This window comes from Aedes albopictus, chromosome 1 (genome assembly GCF_035046485.1).
Source record: "Aedes albopictus strain Foshan chromosome 1, AalbF5, whole genome shotgun sequence".
In the NCBI taxonomy this organism is placed as follows: Eukaryota; Metazoa; Arthropoda; class Insecta; order Diptera; family Culicidae; genus Aedes; species Aedes albopictus.
In genome coordinates, this window is record NC_085136.1 from 167,312,722 (window position 1) to 167,337,686 (window position 24,965).

Sequence of the window (24,965 nt, forward strand, 5' to 3'; positions counted from 1 at the left end):
AAGTTGGTAGCAGCTCGGTAAACTTGTTTATATGTCACCATCTTGCCGATTTCCAGTCGTTTGTGCATACTGAATGAACACGAACAACTGTCAAAATTAACTGGAGTGGTTACGTGATTTTTCACGTAAGTGGTACTGGGCAACTGAGTAAACGGGACTGGGGCAACATTTGGCATCCATTTTTAATTTAGTGACGATCACCGTTGTCAGGTAAAGTACAACGAATGAACCCTTTTTCGATGCTACGTGATTTTCCACATAGCACTGACATGTGGATTTTTTTGCAGTGTAAACAAAACTGGCAAGTTCCAGCTGCAGCACTAAACAAGATTTCCTCTTGCAAAAAAGGCAAATTTCACCAAAAGTTTCCAAGAAATCCCATTGATTTCGGGAGCGTATGTTATCTACATGATGTTGGCATTGAAAGTGCCACGCGGGAAGTGCCAATTGTGATAATGCTCTAGCTCAGAACTATTTACTCTCAGGGTCGGCTGCCACTTACTACGGGAGGACTCACGACACCAACACTAGTCAACAACAGAGGGGGACAACACAGGAAATTCAAGCCCTTCTTCCTGGATCAAAAAAACGCTGCACAAAACTAAGCTTAAACATTTTTATTCTCTATTAGTAAGTTCAGAGACGAGTGTATAACAACGATTGCATTTTTGTTAAGCACACATGCTCGAGGCATTCTAGTGCGTGCCTCTAGCCGAAATCTTACGTTTCTTACTATTTTTTAAAGTTTTGTGTGGACATAAGTCTACTAGATGGAGGGGTCTGGCATGTTGATTAATAGGGCAAGGTAGTTTATGAACAGCAACGGTAAAGCCAAATCTTGGAGATCGCTAGAGCACAAAATACACAGAGCACACCGTGCTTTATGATAAGTCAAATTTCTCGACGACTCGTTCTGCGATGCAATTCCCCGAAGCACACCTTCTCAGTATTATGTTTTGTGTTATGTTAAAAAATAATAACAAGTGTAAGTATGCAAACGTTGAAAATACCCGAAGATATCAAAACTTGAGATGGTCACAGTCGATTGTTTCCCCTCTAAATGGTGTCAAAATCGTAATCGATAGGCAAATCTTAGAATACTTCGAACAGCTGCTGCTGCCGTTTAGCAGATTGATCGCCTTCAGTAGAAGATCTCTTGCACGGTTGTGTGGCCAATTCCATGTAATTGCTCTAACTCGGACTTGTATTACGTCCTGGCGTCTTCGTACCGTTATTTGCTAACAAAACTCTCAGTTTACTCTTTTTAGTTTCTATCCTTTTCCGTTGTTATTCTTTTACTTTTCGCACTAGACTTTGCTAGAAATCCAAACGATGAAAAGCAATTGAAACACATAGATACATCAATTAACAATGATTACTTACCTTGAACTTTCCACCCAACCCCATGATTACCGTTGAAGTTTAATCTGAAATCAACTACTACTATATACCAACACAGGTACCGGTTCGTGGAGCTCTATTATCGTCGTTCAGAAACCTACCACAAGGGTCGTTTGATTCCAGCACGTATCGAAATGGTGGTTATCTTTCTGCCCGATGTCCGTTCCTGTCAACCAACCAATCCGGAGTGGGATGAGCTGCATCTTAGTTACAAGTCGCACTTGGAGCGTATTATTAATAGTCAGAATTCCGATAGTCCAGTTCCGGCCGAGTCATCGTCGGCAGCGAACGCCGCTGCTCCTGCAACAACAACTCAACAAACTTCTCCAGAAGGCGATACTGTCGCTTCCTCTGATGCTAAGGCTTCGGCGGATGCTCCTGCTGCTGTTGCTGCATCTACTACCGCTTCCTCTACAGACACCAGTGCTGCGGCAGATGCCAACAACTCAACGAAGGAGGAAGCTGATTCATCCGTTACGATGGAGGAAGCTGATGCAGCCGACGACAATGAAAAGGCACATTCATTATTTTCCTTAAGTCCATCCATACACCTAGGTTTTCTTAGTTTTAAGCGAACTAGTTTCTAGTGATTATCTCAAAACAGTTTAACCAAAAAGTCAGAGAGTGACTTCCAATCAATCAATGCTTGTGTGAACGTGTGTGAATCCGTGAGCGTTGGGTGTGGAAGCGTGAACGCGTGTGCATTTTCTCTGGAAACGGATTGTGAACGTAACTCGTCGCAACCGGTGTCCACTGCTCGAGAATGGAAAAGTCAGGCAGTACTTAATGTTGTGTTCTACTTCCTAACATGCGTTTACAGGACGACGACGATGCAGACGCAGAGAAAGCTGCTGGTACTCCGACCAACTACGCTCTGCTGGATGTGAAGAAAATGAAGGTCGCCGAGCTAAAGGCCGAACTGGAGGCTCGCAATCTACCGACTGATGGTGAGTTTCAAATCATATAGTTTCTTTAAAAAAATATGAAAAGTCCATATCCAAAGCATTGGTTTTGCACGTATTATATCGCATTTTTGGCTATCCCTTCTCTAAACCCAATTTTAAAAAGCCACGAATCATGTTACAATGGCCTCATACTGACTGGCCAGTGGCCACCTCAACTAACGCTGCTCTGCTGCGAATTTTGTAGAACTCCGCGCGCCTCAGGCCCGGTTCCTATACACAATTCGCACTGTTGGTAACAGTAGCTCCTCTCTGGAGCCACCAAATGTTGGTGTCAGCACAATCTCCCAATTGGTGGCACGATTGGGGTGGTGTTCTTATAGCGGTGGGACTAGACCAAATACTTATTGAATCCAGCAGCACTCAGGATGACGAAACCCACAATCGTGTCACGGTACCGTTGCGAAGGGGCTGTTCATAAACCACGTAGACCAAAATTTGGTCATCTCAGACCCCCCCCCCTTCCCCCTCGTAGACTTTTGTCCATACAAAAATTTTGAAAATTGTATGGAGCGTAGACTTTGGCCAAACCCCCCCTCCCCCCAAAAAGTCTACGTGGTTTATGAACGGCCCCGAAGGGATACGGTATTACATTCCGTGTGTGCCTACCAACAGACTAGACGGAATGCGCTACTTTCGGAAGCCGATACTGCTGTCTCAGGGTAGGAGGTTCGAGAGGAAGAATTGTTAAAACCGATACGTCCAAATCGTGCGTGATAGCATTAAGGCCTTTCTAAGCTTATGCCAACGTTCTCGCATTTGGAACCTTAGCTTGCCAGAGTGAGAAAAAGTTCGATCGATCCAATGATTTTTGACTTCCCGATTCTAAGTATCAAAGTGTTGAAGGATGAAGGCTTGAGTCATCCAATCAAGTGATAAGAATAATTTAAACTTCGCAAGTGCTAGTTCATGATCAAAGGAGTTTGAGTAGTAAAATAATACCTGTGTGGATTCCAAAACAAGAACTGTCTGTCGTATTTGTTGCTCTTCCTTTTTTATAGCCGCAGGGCCTAAAAAAAATACATATGACCTTTCCTGAAAGGATGTTGAAATAGTGGCCAGAGATGGCATTTCACCGTAGCGATTCACTGCGGCGTCAGTTTATCGACCACACTGGGGATAGGAACATTTTTCACCACACCAAAAAGCCAGCTTCTCTTGTTTTGGGTGGTAGGTAGATCAAGCGCTAGTGCGTGCTCTTGCTCGTCCGCGCTCTCCCGTGTTTTTACCCAGCAGTCACCGAATTATCACCATGGTGTCGCCGGGGCGAGAACTCTCCGGCGTTTCACCGCAGCGCGCACTCTGGCGCAAAAACCTCACTGGAGCGCGCACCCGGGTGATTTTTTACACTTTCACCGAAGAGAATTTTAAATCGCTCTCGCCGCACTGTTGTGTGGCCTAGTGCTCAGGGAGCTAAGAGATTTATTTCTACCCACCAAGCTTGCGCGCATCCGAATCGCAGTGGTGGATCCACATATAAGAGAAGGGCTCCTGTTCAGATGCACAGCGTGAGTGGTGTATTTTCTATTTCTCTTTCCCACACTGAGGATATGGACATCTCTGATAGTGGCCATCTAATACTTTTGGTACGTGTGTTAATATGAATATCAGAAGGCCGGTTCCAGAGGCACGTTATCCTCCATTTGGGACATTTGTGCAGCTTCATACTGATAATTGTCTTCATTCAAGATAGCCTTGCAATAATTTTCTTGACAACTTGTACCATGGTATGAACACCACCAGTGTGTCCCAGGTCTTACAGGCTACTACCTATGATCTAAATACCGTGTGCGCACCTAACTTTGCGCAGGTGCAAACTTTGCGCATTCTTGTAAAATAATTAAAAAAATTAATAAATGTCAACATTTTCACCAGTTTAATCATTGCACTAGCATTGTGTAAACATAAACATTATTTGACGAAAATTATATTACCATAAAATCTTTGTTTATGTTGAATAATAAACAAAAATTCCAGAAAAACGTCAAAATTTACCTCGCCTTAACACGGCTGCCAAGAAGTAACTCTACTAAAAATCAACATTTTCCTCGATAAAACTGTACAACGATGATTAATTTTGCAGTTAATTGACAAAAAATGTGATATTCTAGTAATATCAATCACAGTTCGTAATATTTTTTTTCAATTTAACTAGTAAATAGTGGTGCGCAATGTTTGGAACCAATATTTGCACTGTGTTCCTAATTTTTGCGCACTGTCAGTAAATGCATGATGAACGTGAATACATGACTTATGAACCATTTAAATATTATGTAACAATTGTATTGACAATTTCAGGCCTGCCTCCACCATATAGCAAATTTTGTATGGAAATTAGTAGAAAATTGTATGAACCGTAGCACTACGGCAGGCACTCTTGGTCTGTCTACAATGTTACGTGATTTGTGAACAGTTCTTCATTTGACTTTTCCGGCGGTCAATGTTAGGGACGATTCAAATATGACGTCCACCATTTTTTTGAATTTTAGAACCCCCTCCTCCCCCGGGTTACCCCGTCACGCTTCATAGTACCTATACCTAATACATGGCATATCACACTTTTTCAGACAACTCCAACCCCACCCCCTCCCACCAAAGTTGGACGTCATATTTAAATGATCCCTTATTGTTCCCATCCGTAACGATCACTCCATTTATCAGGAAGCTTTTACCTTTGATCTCTACCCACTGGAAAACCCCTCATGAATTTTGGATTGTTCACAGGGTAGGTGCCTAGTACGAACCGCAGACGAATTCAAGAACTGCCGGAGGTCTCCGTCGCCCCTGTCTCGTAGGACAAAGTATTTCAACAAAGATCAGTTAAGAGCACACTACCTGAATAACTTTAGTTCAATGGGGAAACATTAAATAATAGTATTTTTGATGACTTTTTCAAGCAATCCATAGCATGCGTAAAGTTAGGCACACCTTGCGCAAAGTTAGGAACAATCGAAGATTTTGTGCGCAAAGTTAGGAACAAGGCAATGAAATAGTTTTTCTATTTTAAGTATTTTTTGGTTCATATTATGATTTTTAAATATTGCAGACTCAAAGAAGCACCATTGGTCTATCGTATGAGCATTAGGCCTGTCCACCTTTTCAAAAATGTTCTCTGATTCTCAAGTCCACCCCCATAATTTGATTGGCATCCTAAAAGAAGTAACTGGTCAAAATTTCAGCCAAATCGATTGAAATTAAGAGGTGCATCAAATCAATTTGGTGTTTTTCGACTATTTTTGAGCTTCAAAAAATCATAACTACACTGAAACTTGTCAAAACTTAATTCTTTCGGCAGAAATTGAAAGCTATACTTGTTTGCTACAACTTCTCCGAACAACGTGTGTCAATAAAATTGAAGGAAACATGTTTAATTATCATATTTGTGATCAGAAAAACCTTAAAAAGTTGATTTTTTGATAGATTTCGTTCTGGAACACCCTAATATACGTAATAAGTTTAATATTTTAAAACGGCATCATATTCTCTTATGTTTTTTGGTTATTTGTTTCTTTGACACCAATGCTGTAGGAGTTGAGCAAAAAATATTAAAATTCGGGAAAGAAAATGCCGCTTAAAAACTAGCTTTTTGGAGGCAATCACGCTGTGGCGCGAAATTGTACTGAACGTAGTAGCTTGGCTTCCTTGTAGTTTGTCTTGGCTACCCCCTACCACGGGTGATAACAAACAAGCGTGATGACAGGTGTTGGCTATCATATCAGTGCTGACGCGATGCCACTTTTTGCGCGCCAAAGCGTGATTGCACCCGAAAAGCTAGTTTTTAGGCCACATTTGGCTTTCACGAATTTTTGTAATTTTTGCTCAACTCCTATAGCATTGGTGTTAAAGAAGCAAACAACCAAAAAACATTGAAGAATATGATGCCGTTTTGAGAAATCCAACTTATTACGTTTATTGGGGTGTTCCAGAACAAAATCTATCAACACGGTGTGTCTGGTAGAAGAAATTTATTACAAAAAAATAAGCATCGCTAATTTTTACGTTACGTGAAAGTTGACGCTACTAGCTTTCATTCAAGCCCAACATCGAAATATTCCATCGGGGGAACTTTTTCATACAAAAATTGGGTATGTTTGTTAAGTATAAATACGGATTAATTTGGAATTGTTCATTTTGTATGGGGAAAAACAGTATTCTGAAAAAGTTGTTCGAGATCCCTCGGTGGATTTTTTTGAGGGACCGTGCAAATGAAAGCTGGAAGCTCTATTTTTGAATAGCGAAAAATTTGGCGATGCCCATTTTTTTGTTATAAACCTTTCCCATACACACGCCGTGTCAAAAAATCAATTTTTTAAGGTTTTTCTGATTACAAATGTGATAACTACACATGTTTCCTTCAAATTTATTGGCACACGTTGTCCGGAGAAGTTGTAGCAAACAAGTATAGCTTTCAATTTCTGCCAAAAGAATTAAGTTTTGATATGTTTTAGTGTAGTTATGATTTTTTAAAGTTCAAAAATAGTCGAAAAACACAAAATTGATTTGATGCACCTTTTAATATCAATCGATTTGGCTGAAATTTTGACCAATTACTTCTTTTAGGATGCCAATCAAAATATGGGGGTGGACTTGAGAATCAGAGAACATTTCTGTAAAGGTGGACAGGCCTAAGAGCATGTTGTTCATGATATTAGTTGTTTATTTGTATTTTTTATAACGATTAGAAATTTGATTTTTCTTAACTGCGCAAAGTTTGGTGCATACACGGTATTCTTCCGAGATTGCTTCGCTATCCATAAGTTCTGCGCACATCCACCACATCCACCAATCAACGCGAGCTTCGCTCGCATTGGTCGATGCCCAGAAATGAACATTAGACCTGTTCACTTTGAAACTTTTTTTCTCCGATTCTCCGTGACACATCAAATTATCAACCCACATGCAAAAACAAGTTTTCAGTCCAAAATTGAGCCAAATTGATAAAGATTTAAAGGTGTATCAAATCGATTTTGTGTTTTTTAACCGTTTTCACAGAAATTTACTCATAAATCCAGAAAATTGCTCCGAAAGGGTGCCGAAAATACCGTTAGGATATAGTTAGTACAACACTCTACAATTTTACCGAAGATACTACGGTGTTTAAATTGCTTATTTCGAAGCTATTCAATAATTTTAGTTGAAAAATCACGAAAAAACAACTTTGTTTAATTTTGTGCTGGCAACTCGATGCGATTTTTAGTATCAACGTGACATTTTTTTGATAATTAGTCAATGAAAACAAATTCCTACACTAAAATGATGTATGGACGAAATGTTCGTAACACATAGGAGCAATAGCTCATTAAATTAGTCACTTGAAACAATGTAAAATTACATAACTTTTACATGAAAAACCGTAAAAATATTGTATTTTTTCGCGATTTTTTAACGAAAATTGTTGAATAACTTTGAAATAAGCAATTTAAACACCGTAGTGTCTTCGGCAAAGTTGTAGAGTATTGTTCCAACTATATTTTAACGGTGTTTTCTGTACCTTTTCGGTGCAATTTTCTGGATATTGGAGTACATTTTCGTGAAAATGCCCGAAAAAACACAAAATCAATTTGATACACCTCTAAACCTTTATCAATTTGGCTCAATTTTGGACTGAAGACTTGTTTTTGCATGTGGATTGATAATTTGATGTGACACGGGTAGGTCAAAAAAGTGAACAGGTCTAGTGAACATATTGTGTCATGTTCTTGGTGTACGCATGATGCAGGAATCTTTTCGGATCGTGTATCGTTGTTGTCGGCGTCAACGCAGGAATAAATTCATGTTACATACTTTCAGAGGCAAGAAACTTCGCCCCGGAAGCGAATATTGTCTATCCGGTTGGAATTAAGACAGACATTCACTCGATAATTGCAATTTTCTTGGTCCACAAGTGTCGCAACTGTTTCGCATCTAGTGCGCTGTGTTGCTGACAACAACGGGAAGGATGCGCACTACTTTTGACATGATTCAAAAACGTCGCGAGTTGGGTCGCGTCGCGACTTGATTGTACGACATCCGGTTTGGTGGCGGCCCGACAATATATTCTTCCGTTAAAAGATTTCCATCCTTATTTCACATTTCAATTTGCGGCTCACCAGTTATATTACCTCGCACTTCACTTCTTAGAAGTGTTTGTTTTTTTTTTCTCGGACAGGGTGGGTCTGCTGTTTCCACTTCTGTTTGTATCGTTTCACGTTTCATCGATGTTTATTCTGCAGTATGACCGGTGTTCGTAAGATTGTTCTTCTACAATATCCAAAATTCTGCAACGATCTGAATGCTTCTGCTTCCTCCAGGTCATTTTAGCGATTTTTTTTTTTTTGAAATGGTTTGAAAATCTTGGTTTGAATGCTCTATGTTGCCTTAACAATAACAGGGTGGGACGGGGCAAGATGGGTCAGTGCCATTTTTGGGCGCATTACTCATGTTTTGTTTATATTAATAATTTTGTTAGACAGTGGCGATTCCCTAACCTCAAATCTACCTGTTCAACGAACGTAAATTCTTAATTTTTCACAACAAATTAGCTTGTAATTTGTAGAAAATGACGAGAATTGTCGTTTCCGTGCATTTTTAATTTGATATTAATCCTGAATTCTCCGCAAATTCAAGTTTTAGGGTCGTTGAACAGGTAAAAAGTGAGGTTACGAGACGCCACTGTTGTTAGATGACCAGCATGAATATACAAAAGTTTGGGACATTGATTGAAAAATTATTCACTCTCATTGGAAATAAAAAATAAAATGGTTTTTAGCCATTTTTCTTATGCGATACATTCCATATAATCTCCATATAAACGGCCGCGGGGCAAGATGGGTCACCTTCAATTTTGAGCGTATTTAGCGTATTTTTGGAGTATTCAAAAGTTATTTATTTTTTATTACAAGACTATCTCATAAACGATTTCAATCAAGCGGAATGAACACTCAAAATTATAACACAAAATTATTATATTTTTTAGTGAAAACATCGATTTTCAAGTCGCCTTAGGACCACTCAAATCGTAAAGTTTTTTATATTCCGAATAAATCTATAAAATGTTTACTAGTGGCTCTTGTTTACTCAGTATGGATATGGAGCGTATATGAATGCGGAACAAATCTTATATTTTGACGTTTTTCGTTGAGAAAATGTGAATTACTTAAAAGGTGACCCATCTTGCCCCGCACTTTTTTCACGGTGCAAAATCGATCACTTTTCAAAACTGCTCGTTTAACATCATATTTTGTATTTAATGAACTTTTTATCGACTTTTAGCATAGATAACTAGTGTATTAAAGAGTAGCGGATGAATACAAACCAATACGATTTATATTTACAAAGTTATGGTGATCCATCCTTATGCGACCCATCTTGCCCCGCCCCACCCTATCAATGTTTTAAATAAGGATGACTTAATCAAATCTTATCTTTCTTTTCAGGTGTGAAGAACATGCTCAGCGCAAGATTGTCCAAAGCCCTTAAGCAGGAACAAGAAGATGCTGAAGGCAAGGATGGTGAGGACAAAGCCGCAAACAAAGACAAGGAAGACGAGAAGGCTGTTGACGTCAAGGAAGTCAAATCGGAGTCGGAAAAACAATCTGCTGATAAGGATGAAGAGGAATTCGAAACGATGGACAACGTCGATATGTCCGAGGTGACCGTTATTGATGAGTATGATTCCAAGTCTGAAGAAAGGGCCGATGAAACCGGTAAGAAAGCGGAATCTACCAAACTCACAGAAAAGGAGCGCCAGCTGCTGGAGAAACGCTATTCGTTGCCAGAGCAGCCTCACATCATTGTTCACCCATCGAAAACGGCAAAGTCCGGGAAATTCGATTGCGCCGTTATGTCCCTATCTGTTTTGTTGGACTACCGTCCGGAAGATTCCAAGGAGCATTCATTCGAGGTATCTTTGTTCGCGGAGTTGTTTAATGAAATGTTGACTCGCGACTTCGGATTCAATATCTATAAAGCGCTTCATATGCTACCCTCGAAGAAGGAGGAAGAGCCTAAGAAAGACTCGGCCGTCGAAGAGGTAAAAGATGACGATGATAAGAAAGTCAACGGAGATGGGGCTAAGGATAAAGAAAAGAGTGCCGAAGAAAGCACCAAGTCAAAGGAAGACAAAGACGACAAAGACAAGGAACGTGCTCGCGAACGCGACCGTGACTCTCGCAAGAGATCACGCTTTGATGACGCATCGGAAGAGGAAAAGCGTCGCAAGGAGAAGGAAAAAGAGAAGGAAAGGGAACGGCTCAAGTACTATACAGCCGATCGTGATCTTTTGCTATCGTTCACTTACTTTGACATAAGTCATTGCGGTTATATATTCGACAAGGACGTTGAAGACCTCTTCTACGCCCTTGGGTTGAACCTTTCCCGCTCGCAAATTCGCCGACTGGTAAGCAAAGCTGTTACCAGGGATTCACTTTACTATCGTAAACTCACGGACAAGGTCAAGGAAACGACCGAAGAAACCAATGATAAGGAAAAGGACGAGGAGTCGAAGGAAACGGCAAAGGAAGGCACCGAGAAAGAAGCAGCTGCTCCTGCGGTCGTCAAAACAGAGAAACCTGAAGTTGCAGTAGAGCTAACCGAAGCGGAGCTCGAGGAACTTGCCACTGGTAATTGCAACGTCACGGAGCAGCTGAGAGCCAATCTTCAAGCTGTTCTGGCAAACGAAGCTGCTGAGGGCGATGATGCGCCACCTACAAAGAAGGTCAAACTCGAACCGCTGAATGACGAGAGCGATATTCCCGAGACCAACAATGGTGAGTACGATAAATTGCATAGGTTTGGGCGTTTGGGAGAACAGTTGGGTGTGAGATGATAAATACTTTTTGAGAGATGAGGTAGTTTTGTGAGCAGATAGAAAATCCTATCTTTGAGCTTAAGCGTGACAAAACAGGCGTAAGAGCGCCTCTTACTTTTGCCTGGCGGAAAAGGTTCTTGGTGAAGACTCTCACCAAGGAAGTGATTCTAAAGGCCAAAAAATCTAAAGCTTGTCACGTCACTGCGGCAACAGAGCGTAGTGCATGTTTCAATCATAGCTGTTCGGCTACGTAAAGATCCGGTAGGGGCTGTAACAGAGGCCAAAAATCCTGTAAGGAAGCTCAAGGTGGGCTGGTGGTATGTTCGCTATGCATACAAGATTCACCGGAGGTTTGCTTCAGGTATCTTTAACCGGGACACAGGTCGTGGAGCTGTAAAGACCCTGACATGAGCAAGCCTTGTAGGCGAGGTGAAGCTGAAGACCATAAGGCACAAAGCTGCACAAACCTGCCCGACAGCTTGATTTATTCATGCAAGCAGTTTGGTCACAGCGCTAGCTTTTGCGACAAGCCCCGTTGTGGTAAATGCAACTTATGCAGACTTATGCAGTAATGGTGAAATCATGTAAAATCATGTAAATGCAGTAATGGTGAAATACGCCCGCTAATATGTCTGAGTCAGCTGTCCCGGTTGAAAATCCCTATCAGGAGTTGTCTTCCAATGATCAGGACGATGGCGAAACCGATGAGGGTGGATCATTTTCGAAGTGTACACGCATCCGAAGAAAGGAAGTCACCATCTTCCCCGGGATTGCGCCGAAAGGTTTTCTTAAAGTCTTCCCTCAAAAGTTTGACAACTACCAAAGGAGGCGGAGGAAATTTAAAAACTCCGAAGAAGCAGGTCCCTCATGGTGCACTTCCTTGCCGCAGCGGGGGTTCCTCCAACTGTTAAGTATACTTCAAAAAGAAATACTCGACAAGGTGGCAAGAAAAATGCCACAAAATCTCCTCGAATTTCAGCGAAACCTATCAAGCCCAAACGAGGACTGTTCATTTTTAGGGCCCTTGTGGATCGCTTACATGATGCCCTCGGACGTTCCGACTCCTTCAGAGGCATACTAGACATTTTTTTTTCAAGTAGTAGAAGAGTATCTTCGAAATTTGACACAATCACCCTCCTTGCTTCGATCATATCTTTTGATGGATTATTCATCAAGTGAGGTTCAATATATGATCTCTGTGCTACAGTGGAACTGTCATAGTTTAAAACCTAAATTGGACCTGTTTAAATTTTTGATTCACAACTCTGATTGTGATATATTTGCACTTTGTGAAACATGGCTTTCTTCTGAAGACGAACTCAACTTCCACGATTTCAACATTATATGCCAGGATAGAGATGACCATTACGGAGGAGTACTTTTGGGAATCAAAAAAAGTAACTCATTTTATAAAATTCCAATCCATAATCATCCTGGCGTAGAAAACGTCGCTTGCAAAACAAAACGTAAAAGGTAAAGATCTTTGCGTAGCTTCCGTTTACATTCCTCCAAGAATTTCAATTAACCGCCGTCATCTTTGGTATGCAGTTTCTACACTAACACATCCAGTTTTAATTCTGGGCGATATAAATTCACATGGGACTGGGTGAGGCGAACCATATGACGAGGCTGTTTTCTATGATTTGTGCGACGATTTCACCTTGAACGTTTAAATACAAGAAGTGCCACGTATTGCATCCGACGGCAAAGAAAGCCGTCTTGATCTATCACTGGGATCAAGTTCACTATCATACGACTGCTCGTGGAAGGTGATCGAAGATCCTCATGGTAGTGATCACTTGCTCATTATAACCACTATAAAAAATAACTGTGAGAGGTCAGACCAACCAATTCGGGTTCCTTTTGACCTCACTAGGAATATCGATTGGCAAAACAATTTTGCAGCGGTATCCTTTGGAGTTGAATCATTCATCCCCTCCCACCTTTGGATAAGTATCGATTCCTGTCTGCAGTGATTCAAAGAGTGCATTAGAATCACAAAACCGACGTGTTCCAAGTGCAACCTTCAATAGAAGACTAACCACACTAGGCTGGGATGATGATTGCACCCAATTGTATACTAAGAAATCTGATACTTTCAAAGCTTTAGTCTACTTCGCAAAAAGGTCTGCCCAGACTCCGTTCCAGCTAGACCGCCCTCTTGGGAACCTTCCTCAAGAGACGGTTCTCTGGACAAACCATGCTCCATGCTGGAGTTTTCTATAGCTCTACTTTCTTCAAATAATTCTTCTCCGGGACGCGATATGATTAAGTTCAATCTCCCAGATATGTCGAAAAGACGGTTACTAGTAGACCTGTTCAACTCATTCATGGAGAATAACATTGTTCCGCCAGAATGGAGACAGGTCAAAGTAATAGCTATTCAAAAGCCTGATAAACCAGCGTCTGATCACAATTCAATTGGTTGTGTTTTCTTGAAAGCGGAACCCAGCCCAACTGAAACTCAATCTTTTGGGAATAGAAATCGACCAGTCTTTGACTTCGAAATACCTTGGGGTCTGGTTTGATTCAAAAGGCACTTGGGGAACCCAAATCAAGTATTTGGTGCAAAAATTGGAACGAATTCAATACCGTTGTTTGCGTATTGCCCTCGGCTGCACGCATTCTACACATAATGCGAGCCTAGAGGTCCTGGCAGGGGTGAAACCTCTTCAGAATCGCTTCTGAGAACTCTCGCTAAGGTTACTTATCAAATGTGGAGTGAGCAACACATTTGTAATTGATAACTTCGATGAAATGCTCAGACTAAACTTCTTCTTCTTCTTCTTGGCGTAACGTCCTCATTGGGACAAAGCCTGCTTCTCAGTTTAGTGTTCTATGAGCACTTCCACAGTTATTAACTGAGAGCTTCCTCTGCCAATGACCATTTTGCATGCGTATATCGTGTGGCAGGCACGAAGATACTCTATGCCCAAGGAAGTCAAGGAAATTTCCTTTACGAAAAGATCCTGGACCGACCGGGAATCGAACCCGTCACCCTCAGCATGGTCATGCTGAATACCCGTGCGTTTACCGCCTCGGCTATATGGGCTCAGACTAAACACTCAGTCGAAATTCATGAGAATCTATCTCTTGTACATGTCAATGCAGAACACCTATTTAATCAGAGACCTTATAATCTAATATAGCATTGGGCAAGTTTGGCTGAGACATCGATTTTTGTGAATCGATTTGAATCGAACCAGTCGATTCTGCTTCTATTCACCGATTCAATCGAATGTTTTGAATCGATGTTTTCACATCGATTCGATATTATAAAATGTTACAAAGATTTCTAGATTGAGTTTAAATAAGGGCGAAAGTAACATGAGCGAGTTCTCTTCATCGACTCTCTCTTCTGCAAATTAAAGTGACAAGATGCAAATTCAATCGAACTTTTTTACATTTAGACGCTAGATTGTATTGCGACCTAGCGATTTATGACCAAAAAGTGCAACCATAATTGCGACTTGTCACTTTAATTTGATGAAGAGAGCGTCGATGAAGAGAACTCGCTCATGTTACTTTCGCCCTTATTTAAACTCAATCTAGATTTATTTGTCTAAATAAATTTAATATCAAAAATTGAGATTGTACATCGAACCGTCTCTGGAAGAATTCCTGGATGAATCTGTGGAGGAATTCCCAAAGGAATTCCTGGAGAAATTTTTACAGGAATACCTGAAGGAAACCCTGAAGCAATCCATGGAAGAATTTTCTGGAGGACTCCTTGGAGCAATTCCTGCAGCACATTCTGAAAGAAATCTTGAAGGAATCCCTGGATGAACTCCTGGAGGATTTTATAGAGGAAATCTGGGAGGAATCTCTGGAGAAGAAACATCTTGAGGAATTCCTGGAGGAAATCTTAGATAAATTTCTGGAGAAATTCTAGGAAGAACTCCTGGAGGACTTTTTGGAAAAATCGCTGGAGGAATCCCTGAAGCAATTTCTGGAATAATCTCAGGAGGAGTGCCTGGAGGTTCTTCTGGACAAATGCCTGGTGGAATCCCAGGCGATATTTCGGAAGAATTCCTGGAGGAAGCCCTGGAAGAAATCCCGGAGGAATCTCTGAAAAAATTCCTGGAGGAATTTCTGAATAAATTGTTGAAAGAATTTCTGAAGAAATTCATGGAAGATTTCCTGGAGATATTCTTGGAGGAATTGTTGTAGGAATTCCCGAAAGAATTCCTGTATCAATTCCTGGAAGGAAGGAGGAATTCCTGGGGGCATTTCATGCAGGAATCGCTGGAGAAATCTATATATATACACTCCCGTTCAAAAGTTTGGGGTCACCCCCTCAAAAACATGTCATTTTTTTTAGGCCCATATCTCCGCCAATTTGCGTCCGATTTCAAAACCCTAGGTTTCATTCAAAAGATAATAAGTCAAAGAAACTTTGAACATGATTTAAAAGAAACTTTTTCAAAAAATTTTGTATGTAACCTTAACCCAAAGTTGCCAAATTTTCTAAAAAATGAATATAAACTTACGGCAGTGTCGCTGGAAGTTGGGTCGACCAAATTTTAAGATGAGAGCGGTAATATGACCCATTTTCTATTAGCTTTCAACTGCTTTTAACAGAACTTAGCTAAAAAATCTAGAAAAAAAGTTATTAAGTAAATTAATCCTTGATGTCATCGACCAAAAGTTTGGGGTCACCCCTCAATATGATGTATCGGCCAAAAGTTTGGGGTCACTATCGTAAAACATGGAAAAGTGATTTGGTGATATCTTCGTCATCTATAGTTCAATTTTAATTATTTTTGGCTCATTTCAAAGATAATTAACTAAATTTACGTTTGATGTTTTCAACTTAACGTATTTAACGATTTTTGTATATAAAAATGTTATGTAAAGTTAGCACATTTTACCACGCTTCAAAAAATGAGGCAACTTTACGTTAAGTTTTAGTATGTAAGTTTCAACAAATATGTGTGGTTCAATGTCTATGCAGTAAGTATCATTCATTTTGTTTCAAATAAGCCAAGCAGAATTAAAATTGAGTGAAAGATGACAAAGATATCAACAAATCACTTTTCCATGTTTTACGATAGTGACCCCAAACTTTTGGCCGATACAGCATTTTGAGGGATGACCCCAAACTTTTGGTCGATGACATCAAGGAATAATTTACTTAATAACTTTTTTTCTAGATTTTTTAGCTAAGTTCTGTAAAAAGCAGTTGAAAGCTAATAGAAAATGGATCATATTACCGCTCTCATCTTAAAATTTGGTCGACCCAACTTCCAGCGATACTGCCGTAAGTTTATATTCATTTTTTAGAAAATTTGGCAACTTTGGGTTAAGTTTACATACAAATTTTTTTGAAAAAGTTTTTTTTAAATCATGTTCAAAGTTTCTTTGACTTATTATCTTTTGAATGAAACCTAGGGTTTTGAAATCGGATGCAAATTGGCGGAGATATGGGCCTGAAAATATGGCATGTTTTTGAGGGGGTGACCCCAAACTTTTGAACGGGAGTGTATAAATGAGTTTGAATTCGCTTTGAGGCAACAAAACTCACGAACGGATGAACCGATCAGGATGACTTATGCAGGGTTTGATTCGTATTCATGGTGGCTGTTTTTATATGCAGGAAAAGTTACGAAAATCGACTCAAAGTGAAGAAGATTTATGGGACGGGCTTGGTGGTCTAGTGGCCACCGCTTCTGATTCGTATGCAGAAGGTCATGGGTTCAATCCCTGGCCCGTCCTTTTCATCCTACTTTGTATCTTTCTATCCACTTTCTCTCACTCTCTCTTCTCTACATATACAACTCATGTATATTCATATGTTCATAGCCATCGCTAGAACCAGAAACGAATTGAAAAAAGTCGTTTCCCTCCCTTCCAACTTCCACTCACAGCACAGTGTATTTATAACGCCTATAAGTTATGCAACCAAAGCGTGCTGTGTCGCTTGACCTTATTCACCTTATTCACCACACAATCTATCACGAACACTATAAATAACCCTATCCATGGATCGCATCACCGACCCAACGGTGACTCCCAGATCTCCCATCCTTTCCGTCTAACAAATACCCCAGTCCGTGCGGGTTGTGGGACGCAGAGTGCTCTCGGTCTCTAGTAGCAACAACCAGTACACTCTAACATTCCTTTCCCTTCCCAGCTGACTATAAGGACTTGGCCGGCGCCGTTATTGATCAAATATGCATGAGCTGCTAAAATTGCACTTTGAGAATAAGTGGAATGTCCCAGCCCCTTAATCAGTTGGATCACAGTGCAACTGGTACCAGTTCAGATCAATCACGGAGGAGCAACCATTGACATGTATAGTCAGAATTGATCGTTGATCGTTAAATCAAAGTGAAGAAGATTTATGAAACTACTGAATTTGCATGAGCTGGAAAGAAAATCGAAACGATCGCAATTAAACCAATCTAGAGTGCGGTGCTTAAATGAGTTCAAAAACTGTCAAACCACCTCAAGATTGGCAAGACAAAGTTTGCCGGGACAGCTAGTTCTTTAAATAATTCTTAGATAATCTCTGGGAGGAATTCCTAGAGGTTTTTTTTGAAGAATTTTCTATCCGGTGATTTGGTCCAAATCTTCCCGGATATTTATCACTCACTGGCCACCAAGTTTCCCGGAGACAACTTATACTTTTATTAACCCTTGGATATGGGGATTCTTCGGGATGTAGAAATACGTCTTGACTCGTTCAGGTGTTGTAACAGAAGAGAGCGTCAACGCTCGATATATATTCTTTTATTGTTTTGACAGCGCTGATGCGCTTTCGCTTGCGCGTATACTCGCGCAAGCGATCAATGATCATTAATGATTATTCGATATGCACTCTTAAATTATTTTACATGAAGTGGACACATTAAAAAAATTGCCGTAGGTATTCTCAAAGGAATTCTTGGAGGAATGCTTAGAGCAATTGAAATTCCTGGAGGAATTTCAGGAGAAATCTATTGAGGAATTCTTGGATGAATTCCAGGAAGAATTTCCGAAGAAATCCAAGGATCAATTTTTAAGGGAATTTTAGGAGGAGTTGCTTAAGAAATCCCAAGAGGAAATACTGAAGAAATCGCTGCAACTATAGTGGAAATGCTGAAGGATTTCTAAAAAGAGTACGCAGATGAATTTTCCCTATACCAGTTCCAGAAGAAACCCCAGGAGGAAGCTTGAAAGCAATCCCAAGAGGTATTCCTAAGGCAATCTCTAAATAGTTCCTGGAGGAAGTCTTAGTTTAATTGCTGGAGAAGTTTCTGGAAGAATTCTAGGAGGAATTCTTGAAGAAATCCCACTTTCAAAATAATCCTGGAAGTTGTTCCCGAACAAATTATAGTAGGAATTCCCAGGTGAATTCCTGAAGGAATCTTGGAGAAATTTGTGAAGAAACCCCATGATGAATCCCGAAAGCAATCACATGAGGAATTTGTCCGATCACGGACACTGGACAGAGGTTGGCCGGCTCTTCCCACTGAAGAGGGCCGCAAGAACGAGTGCTGCAGACGATAGCTCGACGACTGAATAACTCTTAAGTGTTAGCCTTGTAAAAGGCTGATTGTTCGGCTGTCCAAGAAAGAAGGCTTGAGGGATGCGGTTACAACGATGTTTATTATATGACTGCTTTACAAAAACTGATTGCTCTTCGAGCAAATGCGATCACTTATATATCCCACCCCAGCACTCCCAAAACACACCATCCACCAATCAGCGCTAGCCTCGCTCGCATTGGTCGGTGCCCTGATCGACGCTGAGATGCGAACATGTCGCAGCATTTTCTTCGCGTCCTCGTCTCGTTTCGTTCGCACGATGCTGGAATCTGGTCTCGCTGTTGTCGGCGTCGATGTGGGGTGAAAACATCACCGGCAGAAACTGGAAACTTCGCTTCGTGAGCGAACAGAATTCTTTAGGGAATTTCACGAGAGCTTTCTTAGCGAACTCCTGGAAGAATTTCTGTATGAATCCAGGGGAAAAATTTGAAGAAATCTTTGTCTGCAGTAATAATTTGGACAAATTACTAAAGAAATACTTGGATGGACTCCAAATGATTTTTTAAAGAAATTCTTGGATTAATTTTTGAATAATCTCTAGTAAAATGTTCTGAAAGAATTTCTGGCAGACAATCCTGCAGAAATACTTCGAAGAATTCCAAATGTAATTATTGGAGCAATCTCCAGCGTAAAAATCCTTCAAGAAATCTCTGAAGGAATCCTTAAAGGATCTTCTAAAGGAACAGCACTTGAACAATTACTGGAGGAACCTTTAAAGATATCTCAGGACAAATCCTCGAAGAAATGTCTTGTGAAATATAAAGAAGTATTCAAGATGGAATCACTGCAGCAAGCTATATAAAAATTCCATATTTATATAGTTTACGAAACTATAAACAAATCTAAAACAGTCAAAATGATTCCTCAAAACTGCAATGTCTATTTGCATATCGGGCGCCCATGCTGCTTACCCTTCCCTTTGCATTAGAAATCCTCTACATAGAGATGAGCGGAAGTTACATACATCGATTCGGCAACGCTGTTTGTTTTGTTTACAACAGCTGCCCAACACTTGCTACAAAGCTAGATGTTCAAACTTTGTGCGTGACTTCGTTGTGTGTGGTTCAAGTTGTTTTGTTTACATTTTCTAATTATGGTAGAATTTTTTTTTCAAAATTTTGTTGAAATAGCGGAGCAATCGAAGACATCTGAAATTCAATGCAAAAGTGTTACCACAGAGAACAGACATCCAGGCTAGAACAAATTTCATTCGGAAAGTTGTGTAAGGATTTGAATCTTTACTTGAGTAAGGTTGCAAACCAATACACGATGACAACACTAACGCCACCAAACACCATATTGCCACAGTCAGTGGTGAATTGAAACATTTCAAGTGGTGAATTAAATTAGTATGGGAAATTAACCGATTGCTGCGCCACGCTATTGCCACTTGTGTTGCCGATTTCAAATGGCCGTTAAATTCCTTACACAGTTTCGGAACTGGACTTGGATGTCTGTTCTCTGTGGTGTTACGCTAATCATATCGGCAGAAGTGAAGCAAGAAGCAGCAATGGAAGTTTTTTCGACAAGTGCAGCAACAAAAGTGTCGCCATAAGCATGAGCTTTTGAAAGCAGAATTAATAAATTTTTATCTTTTTACTAAACATACATATGCCGCCAATATCTCGATATTAAAAATAAATAATTTTAATTTATTTAGTTCCGATTGCAAAACCGTTCGAACGACGCCTTCCTACGAACGATAAGCATGTTCATTTGGCTCACACTTTGACAGTTCTCTCTGCACGATTGGCTCACAATAGGGCACTGCACTGTTTTGATTTTGTATGGGATTTTGACGTTTCGTGGCCTTGTTGTTTACAAAATTTCTGTAAGAGCGAAAGAGAAGGAGATAATTTCATGCACTGCCCTATAGCCGCCTCCGCAGATCTCTATAATAGTCCTGCTCAACGACGTAGGTTGAACTAGCTTGAAGTTGCTCCATCCTGCTTTAACCCGTTTGTTGACGAATGGGTAAGAGCAGGATGCAGCAACTTCGAGCAAGTTCAACCTGCGTCGTTAAACAGGACTAATGTAGGATTACTACTTTGCATCACGTTGGCAGAAGCTCGCTGACGTAGTGTATGGTTTGGGTCAAAAATCGAATGTGAAAAATCGATTCGGTCGATTTTGAGGGGCTTCAACATCGATACACAGAGAACAGACATCCAAGTCCAGTTCCGAAACTGTGTAAGGAATTTAACGGCCATTTGAAATCGGCAACACAAGTGGCAATAGCGTGGCGCAGCAATCGGTTAATTTCCCATACTAATTTAATTCACCACTTGAAATGTTTCAATTCACCACTGACTGTGGCAATATGGTGTTTGGTGGCGTTAGTGTTGTCATCGTGTATTGGTTTGCAACCTTACTCAAGTAAAGATTCAAATCCTTACACAACTTTCCGAATGAAATTTGTTCTAGCCTGGATGTCTGTTCTCTGTGATCGATACAAAAAATCGATTAATCGAAACAAAAACATCGATGATGCGAACATCGATTAAAAATTGCCCAACGCTAAATATCAAAGTAATGGACATCATTAACTATTACTAGTGCTCACACATTAGAAACGCCAAAATAGACTTCATATTTATGTACTTGTATCCAGCTTATAATCACATTTACCCCGCAGGTCTGGTCTCGCATAACGGAGGCGTCCTCGACATTCCCAAACTGTTGGAACAAATGAGGCGCACTGAGAAGGCACGGGAAGACACCGAGCAGTTGCTGATTGACCTGCGTCGACAGGTGTCGGACCTTACGAAGAGCCAATGCCGTTCTAACGAAAAGGTTAAAGACCAAGCTGCGGACATAAAGAGTCTCACTCGGAAGTTGGTGGACGCCGAGCAGAATCTTCGTGAAATTACGGTGAGTTGAGCGTTAAGATTGTGTACATTGCAGGTCGCTTATACTTATTGTTAATTTCTCACTCACAGAAAAAGTCCAATGAATATTTCTCAACTTTGTCCAGCGTGTATGATCGCGTTAGCGTCGTTATGCACCGTGCTGATCCCAAGCGTTCTTCGTCGATCTCATCGTCCAAGCGTGGCAGGTAAGAGGCTTATCTGATATGTCTGCCTTACATATGTATGGGACATTTTGTTTTTCATTGCAGTTCTCGCGATCGTTCGACCCGTAAGGACGCCAAATCGAAGGACAAAGAAGCCGAATCGTCTAAGGATTCCGCTGATAAATCGAAGGCAGATGATTCCAAGAAATCTGATGAATCTGCCAGCAGCGAAGTAACGGTTCCTGGCAGCGATTCGAAGGAGAGTGTCGATAGCAGCGACAAAAAGAAGGCGACAGAGGAATCCACCAAGGAAACGAAACCATCGGAGGAAAAATCGGATGAAGAAAAAAAGGAGTAATACACATTAATAAAACTCAATGACGTTCATATTGTTTGCATTCACATTTTTATCAAAAAACTTATCCTTACACCGGAACTGGCGTAAGCAGACGGTAAAATTAAAAGTGTTATCCATAAATGTAATTGTAATTCAATTCAATTCAGTGTAATAAGCCGAATAAATGACCTACTTGAAACCTTAAAAAATAAAGCATCACAAAGCGTATTCAATCAATATAATCGAAATTCAGCATGTTCTTAAAGTATCTGTAAACGCTGTCGTAAAACTGTTCGCCCTTGCCGAAAATGAAGCAATCGTACTCGGAGCTCAACAGCTCAAACGTGTACAGTTTTCGTCCTTCGATTGACTGCAAGTCGCTGTTGTCCCGCTTCATTTCGAACTTCAGCCCCAAAGCCTTCGGAATCAGGGTGCATTTGTCATCGACTTGCAGCATCTCATCCATAGCGATTCGCCGGGCGGCCGCAATTTTCGTATCGTCCAGCTCCTCGAAGAACCGGTGGCGGTCCGCAATTTTGACGCCCAGTTTCTTTTTGATGTCCGAGTTGATGAGTTCCCGGTACGTTCGAATGATGTGCTCGTCCTCGTTCAGGTCCATCTCGGCGGCCTGATGCAAAGGTAGGACTTGCATTTCGCTGTCTTCCACCGGCATCTGCGGAACGAAAAGAAATAAGTTAAAAATCGACTATGCAATCGGCAAAATCACCAGACGACAAAGGATAACAGGAGCGCTGAACCTGATTGACTACGACTCGGACTACTGGAAGGACTAAGATACTTAAAATTTTCGCTAATAACATTCTTCAACTCTGTATGACAAGGGGGCTCTCATTGTGAGACCTCTCCCCCTTAAAGAACGAAGACGAACCGGCCACCGGCTGAAAGTCTCGATAATAAAGGTAGTCATTCAAATTAACCAAATTATACTTACGGCCTGAAGCGTCTTGATCATTTCGTTGCAAGCGGCCTGCTTGGCTCCCTTCTTGGTCTTGTGCACGCCGCGGCGCACTATCTGCCCGATACGGCACTCATACTCGAACTCCGGCGCGTGCGACGGTCCCGAACTGCGCACGCACTCGAATTCGGGCATCTCGAAGTGCCGCTGCACGCAGATGTCCCGCACTTCGGTGACCTTGTCCGACGACAGCACCGCCAAAAAGTGCTCATCGTTGTCCACGTCGATGTCGCTCAGCCCTCGCTGGAACAGCAGCTTCAACAGCTTGAGGGCAGCGTCATGTTTGGAGTCCTTCTTGGATCGGCCGATGCCGGTACTGCTGAACCCAAGGGCCGACACCGAGGTGGTGAAAACCTTGGAATTCGGCGCTGCGCTGTCGACCTCTTCGCCGGTGAATGTGTACAGCGGATGGGGGGCTTTTTGAGCGACGCACAGCTCTTGCAACTCCGTTATTGGAGTTTTGGTGCTAAGCACAGCTTTTGTGGCCATTATTAACTACACTCGAATGGAATACGGCGGCTAAAATGTGACTCTTTTTTCTGGAGAAAACAGTTCCAGCTTTGATGTTTTTCTATTTAACTTTTCTTACACGCCTAAAATTCATAACGCAGAAATGTGTGAGCAAAAAATGTCATGGCACTCAATAATGGTTTTTGGCTGGGTAAAAATATTCACCACATTGTTTACTTCAAGAGTTTTTTGTGGAAGTGTTGCCAAAGAAAAACGAAAGCATTTCCGGCATTTCCGGAATTATTATTTGCGAATAGGTCGGTTATAGAAATAGAGCTAATAAGCTATAGAGGAAGAATGTCGCTGGCGTCGCTGCCGCAACATCTCTTCTGGCAGAGATAGGCCGGGATATAAGTGTCAACGCGAAAAAGTATGCAGTTTGACAGATAGATACCCGACATGTTTGAGAACGAGAACAAAGGGAACAGCAGCGACATTCGTCCTCTAGTTTCTTAACTCTATTGTTATAGAGGTTTGCACACTAAGATTCTAATTTTCCAGCTCAGTATTTTTTTTTGCTGATTTCTGCATTTTTTCCATCTTTTTACTGAGTTTTCAACAGCAGATTTAACTCGGTACACTCGGTAATCAATATTTACCGTTCATCAGTAACGATATTTACCGCTCATCTGTAATTTTTGACAGTTCATTTGCAGAGCTCGTTAACTCATTTACAGAGTATTCAGCAAAAGGGATCCCGAATAAAAAATACAGTAGAAAAACCGAATGTTGTATTGTAACAGTACTATTTAGAACCATATTGTTACAATAAACACCACTGTAAAAATAAAAATACAAAAACAATAAGATGTAATGTTAGACACCATACAGTGAATTGTAAATGAGATTTTTACAATATACTATACGGGTTGTTAAGTATCGTAACAATATAAAAAAATATTTTTCTCCATATGTATTTTTTTACAAAACCATACATTTTATTGTAAATGAATTGTTCGAAATACTGATACGTGGGCTTTAATATACCGTACATTGTATGGTACACGTATGGTTTCAAACAATAAAATGTACCGTAAATATATTGTTTTTAATTGTAATTTCACTACTGGTTATAAATTTAATCATGGTTTTGGAATGGTTCTATTTTGTTATGTTGTATTGCTTTACATTAGATAAACCATATAATGTTATATTATCTCGTCATGTTCCTTCGATAATGGCAGTTCTAGCCAAACTAACCTAAACTCGTCTAAGTCTGAGTAGCCTCTGATTGCATTAACAGTTGAAGCTTAAGCTCCCATGTCCCACCAGCCAGATAACCGGGTTTTGCAAACTAAGCATTATTTGTGGCAACACTTTGAGCGACATGATGGAACTATGCCTAGCGCGCTAAGTGTTATTAGACCACTAATGTAGTTGCATGAAGTGGGTGACGACGTACATAAGTATCATTACAGCGTGCTTAACCATTATTGCAATATTGAGGCT

General features: G+C 40.7%; 2 protein-coding genes and 1 long non-coding RNA gene across 3 annotated transcripts in view; 1 reads left to right on the forward strand and 2 right to left on the reverse strand.

The window, feature by feature from the left end:
* The window catches only part of LOC134285259 (uncharacterized), a 45,688-nt gene extending 27,713 nt beyond the window's left edge, over positions 1 to 17,975 (reverse strand). The window contains exon 1 of the long non-coding RNA XR_009996252.1: positions 15,595 to 17,975. This is a non-coding gene — a long non-coding RNA (uncharacterized LOC134285259). The remainder of the gene's footprint in view (positions 1 to 15,594) is intronic.
* On the forward strand, positions 1,390 to 22,239 carry LOC134285256 (cell division cycle and apoptosis regulator protein 1-like). The gene is made up of 6 exons (XM_062845752.1): positions 1,390 to 1,916; positions 2,222 to 2,348; positions 9,779 to 11,110; positions 21,316 to 21,551; positions 21,620 to 21,735; positions 21,799 to 22,239. Exons 1-6 carry the CDS (start codon positions 1,536 to 1,538, stop codon positions 22,049 to 22,051), a joined length of 2,445 nt encoding a protein of 814 aa, XP_062701736.1. The 5' UTR covers positions 1,390 to 1,535; the 3' UTR covers positions 22,052 to 22,239.
* Positions 22,052 to 23,605, reverse strand: LOC134285258 (uncharacterized). Its single transcript, XM_062845754.1, has 2 exons — positions 22,983 to 23,605; positions 22,052 to 22,703 (listed from the first exon to the last, which is right to left on the reverse strand). The coding sequence occupies exons 1-2, from the start codon at positions 23,493 to 23,495 to the stop codon at positions 22,260 to 22,262; spliced, it is 957 nt and encodes a 318-aa protein (XP_062701738.1). The 5' UTR covers positions 23,496 to 23,605; the 3' UTR covers positions 22,052 to 22,259.
* Positions 23,606 to 24,965: the final 1,360 nt, after the last annotated feature.

What these genes read in the sequence shown, in the direction of transcription:
- LOC134285256 (XM_062845752.1), top strand. Translation starts at nt 1,536, where the DNA reads ATGGTGGTTATCTTTCTGCCCGATGTCCGTTCCTGTCAACCAACCAAT. An exon ending in TATTCCCGAGACCAACAATG is followed by an intron (nt 11,111 to 21,315) that starts GTGAGTACGATA and finishes TTTACCCCGCAG; the next exon opens with GTCTGGTCTCGCATAACGGA. An exon ending in TCATCGTCCAAGCGTGGCAG is followed by an intron (nt 21,736 to 21,798) that starts GTAAGAGGCTTA and finishes TTTTCATTGCAG; the next exon opens with TTCTCGCGATCGTTCGACCC.
- LOC134285258 (XM_062845754.1), bottom strand. Translation starts at nt 23,495, where the DNA reads ATGGCCACAAAAGCTGTGCTTAGCACCAAAACTCCAATAACGGAGTTG. An exon ending in TGATCAAGACGCTTCAGGCC is followed by an intron (nt 22,704 to 22,982) that starts GTAAGTATAATT and finishes TTCGTTCCGCAG; the next exon opens with ATGCCGGTGGAAGACAGCGA.